Here is a 10472-nt window from a genome sequence, read left to right on the forward strand (position 1 = left end):
TGCTGCATGCTATTCAGTGCCAATGCCAATCTTCTTATCCAAATTACCAACCGGTTTTCTGCGCGTACGACGTGTTTACCGGATGCTGTGCGCAGCATCACTACGCGCATTGTTCCGTCCTTGCCAGGATGGCAGGACAAGGTAGGATGCATGTTGCCTTGTTTGACGATCACCAGTTGGTTTTCTTTTAGGGATACTGATCGACCATTGCAATGCTTGGCTCGCGCTTGCAATTGCTGTAAGCAAGTGAACCGTGATTCCTTTCGTGCTTTCAGCCCGAATGTAGCAGCAAACACCATACGCCACTTGTGATGCATCTGCAAAAATGTGTATCTGCAGATTTGTAGCCGCGTGTTGTGAAGTGTAGCGCGGAATGCGTAAATCACGAAGAGATTCTAGTGAAGAGTGAAACCTTAACCATTCGTGCTGTAAGTGCGATGGGAGTTCGCTATCCCAGTCCCATGCCTTTCCATCCTTCTTAAGCGACCATAGTTGCTGCATGATTAGTTTAGCGACGATTATCGTTGGACCCAGCAAGCCGAGAGGGTCGAAGATCTTGGCTATATATGATAAAATTAACATTAGGGATGTGTCTCGATATGCAAACGTTTTAGTGTACTATCTTCATTTATTTATAGTTTTTTTTTTGTTTTATATTGTATTTTTTCATAACATTTACTTATAGCTTGTTTTTATTGAGTTAAATTTGTGTTTTATTAGTTTCACGGCACAGCGAATAATGCACAACCGAAGAGCGCGCGCGCGCATTTAAATGACTGTAAGTGTGTGTGTTCGTATGTGTGTTTGGTTCTCGGGTGAATCCCAATCTGCTTACTGATGCTCGTTCAAACGGCTTGTAATCGAGTTCTTGTTATACTAAAGTTGTTTTTGTTTTTAAATGGATATAATATGCACACTATATCCTTGACATGCTAGGTTCACACTGAATCTCTGTTTCTGGCTGGAACGTAGGAAGTAAAAGCTTGGGGGAGATAAAAGCTAACACATTTACATCACCGACATACACACTACCAACACACGCAGCATTTTTACTTCCGTCTACTTCCATATTACGCCCTAACCACCATTTCTTTCCCTTCCACAAAACCCCATCCCTTATGTTCGTTGTATCGAACGTTTATATATGTTGCCCCGTGTTTTGTTTCCATGAAACCAACCATAAGAGTGAGCGTGTGTATATATGTATTGAACTGCACACCGTACTAACGATCCTCCCATTCATCATCAAACCTCGCATCCAACCATTACGTTGATCACGCACGCTGCAGATCCAGAACGATCCAGCGCCAAGGAATGGAAAAAGGAGATGCTTATTTTAAAAAAAACCCTTGCGTCTATGCATGAAGGTTTGTGTTGCATCGTACTAGCTTATGGGAAACACATCTAATATCAAAATACTTAGCCATATCTATCTTTAGTTTAGTCCCTGATTTTTTACATGCGGATCAGTGTGCGTGTTGAGGGTTTTTGTATGTTTAATGCTTTAGTTTTGTTTACGATTATACACACGACATTATCCTTTGTTTTGATTTTTATAACTACTGTTTCATATAAAAGCAATAAAAATTATTTTCTTTGCATCTCACTTCGCCTGCTTTCGCCCATTTTTGTTAAGCCGGCGACATGAAAGTAGCAAAAATATATTTCCTGTCATTGCAAAAACAGCACAAATTCGAGTTTAGTTTTTTTCTGCTTTAACGCACACAATGACACTGCAACAGTTAACATACACTAGTCCCATACGATGAGAATAACGGAGTGAAGGAACCATTAAAGTTTTTACGCACTGTTCTGCTTATGCTAATAACCGCCTTCGTAACATCACGTTAGTAATTTGTGTACGCACTGAGTTCGAGGGGAAGTGTTTGGATTAGTTCAATTGCATCTGTATAGTTATATAAATTTTAATAGGCATAGCCTCCTAAGCCCTAATACACCGGAGGTTTTCTTATATGGCAGTCCTTCCTGTTTGCCTCATTTGTTTGAAAGTGAAGATTAAAATAACAAAACAAAAATTATGATATAGAAAAAAAATACCTAGAATTCACTCTCTAGTTCACAATGTGGTCCGAATTGAACCGTTAACGCATTAAAGTCTTAATTAAATTCCATATTGAACCTCTTAACTCATTGAACACTCAAATTAATAATTTTCCGATCGCTTAGCTGGCTATTTAGATACAGATATTGAAAGTAAAACAAATGTTAGGCTTGAAATGCCGTTATGAACCTATTATTACGTGGACAGGAAAACTACATACGGAAGTGTTAACCGTGAACGGTAGCCATAATATATCACAGTACGCGAAACGTACGCATACTATTCATATTTGGAGTAGCTCCCATAACGAACGAAATTCTCTCCCCTTACCAGCCATCCTTTCCTCTATTTTAAGCTGATTAATGTATGGTGTAAGTATGCCCGAACTTTCCTGCAGCGTGTGTAACTAATTGCCATAATTTATGGCAATTCATGTTGAAGGGGGGGGAGGGGCAAATGTTCTGAAACCTTTTCAGTAAACCTATATTCGTCTTTTATCAGTCTTTTCGGAGACCCCTTCGATCAACGGTTCTCCTTCCTCTCCTCTTTGGACTTTCGTCGCATGATACATAGATGGGCGAAGAATGGTTTTGTAATTATGTTTTTTTATGTCTTAAAGAATGACGTATGGAAAAAGAAAACTAAATACGATGGCAGTCATCGCGTGATCATTAGTGATACAAAAACATGTGTAAGCTCTACTCCACAAGACACAAAGCTTCATTACTATAGCTGAGGAGCTTCACACTATACTCTGCTTTGTTTATCTCTATCTCTATTACGGCAGGTACCGTTTTTATTCAATGGCGTTCGCACACATTCACGCCTTCCCATACGAATAATCTTTAGCAAACTTTTAAAAAGTTGCATCCTTTTTCATAACAACGTTAATTTCTGTTTCACGATTAATTTTTTCTTCAATTGTGCGCTTTTAGATCTATGTCTCTCTCTCTCCATTTTTAAACAGTTTTACAGTTTCAAACCGAAACTCGTACTAAGGCCTTACAATTAAGTTAGATACGACGACGAGAACGGGGATGATGTTTCCATCTTCCATGGTTTTTAAACTACAGTTTCAGAGGGCCGGCGTTGCTACGGCATTTGTTGTACGGCGCTGGAGGTGTCGGAAATGCCCGAGCGAAAAATTTCTTGCGACTGCATCTCCGCAAGCTTACGTTTGCCGCTAGCTCGCCGTTGTCCGTCCTGGCGTCGTTTTCCAGACCCGAATGCTTTGGAAACGCTGGAAGTGGTTGCCACCATCCAATCGCGCGTATCGTCTCGTATCGGAGAATTATCGTCGATCAAAATCGTAGGACTGTCACCATTTTCTTCACGCTGTTGTTCCTCTGCTGATGTATTTTGGATTTCCGCAGCAGATGCTCCACTCAGATGTTGCTGTTGTTGCAGCTGATGCTGAGGGAACATGTTCTCCTCTGTGGGAGAGCGTTGAGTATCGTTTGGATGCATTGAAAAGACGTTTAATAAATGCAGGCTTTCATTATTCTGCTTCGTTGAAAAATGATCAGATGCTCGCTCGATAGTAGTTTGTGTTAACTCTTCCTGATGTGTGTCTTCGGGCGACAAATGACGCGGCACAAGTACGATAAACACGTCACCAACCTCCATCGGGGCACATTCCAGCCCGTAGCTGTTAAATGTGCGCTCTGGACTATACGACGTCCAACCCTTGGTCGTGACAAAGAATGGATAGTCGATGGTCGTCTCGAGCGCACCCTAGAAAGAAAAAAAATCGAAACGAGGGGCACAATGTACTTACTTTCGGCACAGGTTTAAATCAATGTCTACTTACATGACGCTGCTGCTGGTCGTAAGCGAATCGCACCAGTATTCTCTTGAGCGAATCTCCCGGACTACTGCTGTAGCGAGGTGTGATACGACGCGTTTGTGCCTCCGTTAGTCGCACATCCGGCGAAATGGCAGCAGTCAGCAGGAAATCCTCCAGTCGTACTTGCTCCACCGGTTTCTTCACACCGTTCCGGAAGGAAATCAATGATCCCCGTAGAAACATTTTCGGCTTCAGTACTGTCGTGTGCAAAATTCTGCGAAGGATGGAAACAGATAATGAGAACCTAATAATTCCCTTCACATTCGATCGACTTACTGGTGATGGACGCCACCGCCACCCTCCGATAGCCCGTGCGACTGTGTCTCAATATTGTTACGGCGAGTGTTGGCTCCTCCGTCGAATGCACTGAGTGTAGCGTACGATGTGCCGGTCCCAACCATTAGCTGTGGATCAGCTACTCGTATGTTTCCCATACGTGGCTTTTGTAAGCCTTCCATGCCGTGTGGTACTTTAAATTCCTGCTGGGTTAGGCTGGCGGTGGACGTTGCATCCGTGCTAGTAGACGGCATGGTGCCGAATTTCGGACGATGACGCTCCTGTATGGCAGCCATATACGTATCCTGAAGTGTTGGGATGTGATTCACAGGCGTACTGTGAGTAATCATCGGATACTGTGGACTATTATTATCCTCATCATGCCCTGTGACATTCGACAGTTCGTTCAAATATGCGGTATTCGCCTGCGATGGCTGTAGCGGATCGGGTGCCCACATTCTAGGGTACGGATGTTGGATGTGAGCGGATTTCAGCACTCTGTACGAATCAATTAGTGTATCTACCCCGCTGGTGGCGATCGCACTGTTGGATGCTGTCGGTATCGCAATATCTCTGCCAGCGTAATGCGATGATGGCGTGGGTGGTGCTGGTGGTGATGATGATGGCAAATGCCACATTTTTGATTTGATAGCAATCGGTGCTGCAGCTGGTTTCGGAAGCCGACTAGTACCTGCGTCCGGTGAAGGTGGTGGGGCACGTGGTGGCAAAAAAGCGGCCGTTCCACCAGTGTATCGTGCTTCCAGTGGTCGATGATTTGGCGGTGGTACGTACGTCGAACGTCTATAAACACGTCTAAAGGGAATATAATTGAATAACATAAACACACACATAAATATTTTATAAAATAAGCGAAAGAACGTTGCTGTTCACCATACCGGTACGGATACATGTCGTAATTTAACGGTGGATAACCTCCGAACACATCGAGCGACCCCATGGCCGGATAGCAAACCATACGGTTTCCGCTCGTTTGCTGCTGCGCGCCAAGATAATCTAACATTTGCTGGTGCTGTTCCTGCTGATATTTTTGTTGATAAGTGCCACCCGGTTGTAGTGCACCTGGCGAGTATTTCGAACCGCTTGCTTCCGATTGGTTTGGTGGGTTTGCGCTTTGATGACATTGCGTATAAGCGATAGAACCATACTCGTCCCCAACGCAACTTCCACCATTGCTGACGGCCAGGTTCACTGGACCGGTTTGCGTGTGCGTTGGTATATTTGTACCAGGAGCAGAAGATGGTGGTGGATCGCCGTACTTAAGCCGTTGCTCCACAGTTAATGCGGACGGTATTCCGAAACCACGATTTTCTTCATACCTGTCAAAGGAAGGTAGAATAAAAAAAATGAGTAATAAAATTTACAACCACTCTGTCAAAGCTTCATTGATAAAGTTGCATGAATGTAATTCAGATTCATGAATCGAATGAATCTTTGGACCGAATGAATGATTCGGGATCTGTTTTATGAACGATTCAATAATCTCTCTGAATATTCATGACCTCTGTGGATTACAAAGATCCATAGATTCTTCACTAATGACGCTTCTCAGAGCATATTTAAACACTAATCATTACCGTTGCTTTGGATAGGGACGGGCAAACTCGTTGCTGACCGATGGCATCGGATGGGGCAGGGATGTTTGCGCACCGAGCATTGCCGGCAGTTGCAGTTGTCCAATTGGTGATGGTGACAATATCGTGTGCAGCGGATGATACCCATGATGCTGCGCCGGATGCTGATGTTGCGGTTGATGCGCATGATGGTGTGAATACGGAACACGGCCAGGACCGGCAGTACCCAAATTTTCTACCGCTGACAACATTTTCTAGTCCACCACACACGCAACTTGCAGCCCCCACTCCCCCCCTCCCCCTAACACGATGACGTTGTGATACGATGGATTTCAGTGCTTTAATTGTTTTTTAGTTGATTTGATGTTTGGAAGTTGAGGTAAAGTAGTCCTTCTCAAGCCATCACAGTATTTTCGTACTTGTTGTTTGATGTGGCGCTGATTGTGAAACCGGCACAAATAGCCATTTGTTTTCTTGTTTCATTAATCCGTATTTTTGTTTTAATTGATGGAAGTGTTTCATTCACGGTTCGTTCACCATTTCAAAGGTACACAGGAGTGCATTTGCATTACTCGTTTGTCCTTCAAGCATTAGTTTTTCCTTGAAAAACACTTCCTGCTCCTTCCTGCTTCCAATTATAACTACACTCTCACTTTTAATGGTCTGGGCGCATCACTTACACTTTGCCCTACACGTTTTAATATCCCCGCTTCCTCTTCATCCCTCCTCCACACCACTGCCCGCTCGGAACGGGGTTCGAAATACGTGCAGCTTTCGTAGCGACTGGCTGTCTCTAGGTGACATTTTTCCTAACCCTTTTTAAGGAAACAGAAAAAGGAAGAAACGGAGAAGAAGATCATTATTCATATATTTTTTTAAAATCATTAAAAAAATATGTTTTCCGTTTTTATATTTTGAAATTGATTATCAAAACTATACTTCTACTAAAACCGGTAAATGGTAAGAACAACATTCACTAATACACAACAATATTCCATCCTCTCTCCATTGAAAAAAACTAACACACACATTTGGGTCGATGTGGGGAAATAGTAAACAAGTGAAGCAACAGGTCTCGTCAGGATCAAAAAGCTCCCAAGTCGCTACAACCGAAAGTACTCACGCGGTGTGGGCACTCACTCTCCGGTGCCGAGTACTGCTCGTCCAAAAATAAGTTAAAAACCAAACAGGATGTACATTAAGACAGCATAGTGTATAATCGCGCCGGGGAAAAAATGTTGCCATGTACGCACACAAGCGAGAGAAAGTGAAAAAGAATCTCGAGTTGTTTTTTTTATTTAATATATTTCTATTGCCCTAAATGGACGATCCTGGGGACCAGGACAGTAGCGTTGCGTTGTGATCAATATTCGATTATGATTAGAGTAGCTGTAATCAAAGCGAAAGAATAACACCTTCCCGGCGAAGCGCTGCATCGATAATGAATGAATTAGCAAAAAAGGTTACACAGAATGTCTTCTCACACTCCACCCCATGCCAGGGAAGCCCGGCTCGGTTGGACTGCTCAGGGACAATTGTTGGATCAATTTTCGTACGACTAACAATTTAGGTGATGCCCTTTAATTCTTTTGGCCTTGTTCTCGCCTTGATGTGCATTTGATTTAGAACGATCAAAATAAAAAGAGAAAGAAAACATTTCTCTCGCTCTCTATCTCTAGTCTAAACATTATTATAACTTCAAAGTAACAAATTAAAACTGCATGCACTAAATGCAGGATCTAATGACTATTTGTTGGAGCCAGAGACAATTCACACAATCAGCACATTTTAAGACGATATGAACTACCAGAGTTGCAGTTCCTTGACATATGCGGTACGGCAACAGGTGTTTGGTTAACACCTCACGTACCTCTTTCTACTTTAAATTTCTCCGTTCGAGCTATAATTAAGCACGCACGGAGTGAGCTTGGACATCAAAAGGTCGTCTTTAACCGCCGGTATTATCTTAATCGATCAGGGGCTGTTTGTCAAACTCTATTTCTTTAAAACGATTTGGTAAACAATTCAACCCCCACCACTTACTTTAAAACGCAACAAACGGAAGAAGCCGGCTAAGGCAAAGTACAGCATCATTAAGAAGCTAAATTATTCCATCCGTGTCTAGAGAGAGCATGACGAATCAAAGTAAATTCATGTCTGATATTATATATTATCATGCATGTGGTGGGCACCAACAAATTGAAAACAATCAGACAATGCGGAAAGTCTATTTTAAGCCAAAATGAGTAAGAGTGTTAAGGTTCTTTTAAATAAGCTCCTTTCAGATAACTGAAGAAGTTGCTTTGCAATCTAACCTCTAGGCTCTTCTCAGGGAGATTGGCATGGCGTGGCACCACGACACCTTTTTAAGAAGGCTTCTACAAAACGAGGAATTTCGCTGACTTGCATCGACTCTATACGTAATCCCGTAATTTCACTTTCGTTCCGGTACACGCACGCACTTCACTCATTTGACCAACGTATGTAAGCAAGTTTGTTGGAAACACTCTGAAGTACCTTCACCATACAAAAAAAACCTCCTACAATTATCAAAACCCGAAGGAGGAATCGCCCGTATTGTGCTGTTTAACCACTGCGATCCAATTACTCAACACTACGAAGGAGGAAACCACACTAACAAACACCCGCGGCCCCGGCTGAGAATATGCGGGGGCCCACTAATATTAAACGTATTCCCGGTTCGGAAAGGACCGTGTTGAATGGTGCTCGAACGGGAAGTAATCGCCGGTTTGCCGGTGCGATCTGTTATAAAGGATCTCTCACTCCTTTACACACACTTTCTTGCTCTCTGTCGATAGGCTCCCCTTTATTTTCCACCAAAGTAGCAACACCCACGGAAGGAAGTGAAGAGAGGAAGATAGAAAGAGAGAGACAAAGAAAGAGAGAGAGAGTGAGATAGAGAGAGAGAGAGAGAGCGAGTGTTCGCCTCAACTTGCCTCCTGCATAACAATGGATACACGGGGGGAGGATGGGGGGACAATCGCACGCACACAACCAGATGGACAGAATCATTTCCATTAGAGGATGCACTCACCTTCCCCTTTCCCCCTGTATTACCATGACATTTTTCAGCCTCCAACACTTTGCCGACATGCCGATACAAATGTCCTTGTCGAAGGATTTTGTGCTTCCACACGCGTACGTAACGATTTTTTGTTTTAATGTAGCATGTTTGCCTAACATTTCTGCCAACTAACTTAGATTGATTCCTAAACTCTGCCTTCTCTATATCAATAGGACTCCTTCTGACGCCCTGTTGGAAGGCACAACTGTTTTAACTAACGACCAACAACGGCCACTAATATCTCCCTTGGAAAGCATTACCATGGTTGCCTAATTGTTGCTTTTGATACTCGCCAAGATCAAATTTCATTCCGCGCGCTTCCAGCCAGCCGTGCACTTACCAATATACAGCCGATGAGGACGCAACGCCAACTAGCGATAGAAGCAAACAAAACAAAAAAAGAACCCGGATTCGCCGTTTTCGACGGGAGGGGATATAATATGCGAACCAACGGTCACTGGCAACGCAGCCCCGTGTCTGCCGATCGCGTTGTTATCGGGTGGCCCAAGTGCCGGTCCCCTGTACCGAGGCTAAATATAATCTCAGCTGTATCGATCCTCTCGGCTGGTTGCGGCTGCTGCACAACAAACAACACCCAAACACACCGGGAGCTCACCGGAAAGCCCATCGGTTCGGAAAGCTTCGGAGAGGATAACAGCAACAACAATAACAAAAAAACCGGCCAAAAGGACATGAAGGACACGGATGAAAAAGGAAGGGGAGAGTATTGATTGAAAGAGGGAGTGGGTGTGAGTTCTACCAAAGCTATAACAACCACAGAAATACGCACGAAATACGCGAACCCCAAGAGCAGAACACCACTCTCCGAGCGGGAAATATCCTTTTGTGAGTGGCTTTTGCACAGTGGGAAAGAATTTTTTTCGTCCAAGAATACAACTTGCATGGCGGCATGGGCAGGATATGCCCAAATGTGCTCTTAACCTAGTGCTGCCCTAATGTGCTGTTGTCCATAAATTAATTCGCAAATGATTAATGCAATTTTAGAGACTCCAACAAAACCTGACGGGTCCTGGAATGCGGATGAAGTCCTCAAAATGTAGATGAAGTCGCGTGCTAACGTTCGCCGTGCTGACGATATCCGGAAGATCTTGGCATTTTTTCGTAGAAGGATGTTGGACTTTTAGAATGCAATCTTCGAAGTTTCAGTTCATTTCATTTGTTTATGTAGATTAGGGATAGCATAGCAAGAAAGGAATTAAAATGAAACAGATTGGCTAAAACATTAAAGAGGCGAAAGCATTCGTGCAAATGACGATCTAACGATACAGAATCTGAAGAAACAATTGTACAGGACTGATTTGATGCTTGATTCTTAACCAAATACTGTTTTTGGTTAATTTTTACCAACGCATTTTCCATGATGCAATGGTCTGTACTCACCCATCATGAACAGAGGTAACTCAAACATCTAACAGGTGTAACACTCATTGGCTTCTTAAAAAAAAGATAATCAACATCAATATTGCGTGATTTTCTAGAACATGGTGTTCGCTGCCGTAAAACAACTTTGTTCAGAATATCGGAAGTTGAGAGTGAAACCCTTATCATCTGATTGTTTCCAATATCATAGCAGTCATTTGAACTCTTTGT

At 43.1% G+C, this 10472-nt stretch overlaps 1 protein-coding gene across 1 annotated transcript; it reads right to left on the reverse strand.

Annotated features, from left to right (window-relative positions):
* Positions 1 to 1645: 1645 nt before the first annotated feature.
* LOC128306597 (ataxin-1-like) lies at positions 1646 to 6027 on the reverse strand. The gene is made up of 5 exons (XM_053044149.1): positions 5780 to 6027; positions 5081 to 5521; positions 4185 to 4997; positions 3873 to 4122; positions 1646 to 3796 (listed from the first exon to the last, which is right to left on the reverse strand). The coding sequence occupies exons 1-5, from the start codon at positions 6025 to 6027 to the stop codon at positions 3155 to 3157; spliced, it is 2394 nt and encodes a 797-aa protein (XP_052900109.1). The 3' UTR covers positions 1646 to 3154.
* Between the last annotated feature and the right edge of the window lie 4445 nt (positions 6028 to 10472).

The sequence above is a fragment of the Anopheles moucheti genome, chromosome X (genome assembly GCF_943734755.1).
Source record: "Anopheles moucheti chromosome X, idAnoMoucSN_F20_07, whole genome shotgun sequence".
NCBI classification, from domain to species: Eukaryota; Metazoa; Arthropoda; class Insecta; order Diptera; family Culicidae; genus Anopheles; species Anopheles moucheti.

Coding starts and splice junctions, on each gene's coding strand:
- LOC128306597 (XM_053044149.1), bottom strand. CDS start 6,027: ATGTTGTCAGCGGTAGAAAATTTGGGTACTGCCGGTCCTGGCCGTGTT. Junction 4,123..4,184: donor GGCGGTGGCGTCCATCACCA/GTAAGTCGATCG, acceptor CATCCTTCGCAG/AATTTTGCACACGACAGTAC. Junction 3,797..3,872: donor ACGACCAGCAGCAGCGTCAT/GTAAGTAGACAT, acceptor TTTTCTTTCTAG/GGTGCGCTCGAGACGACCAT.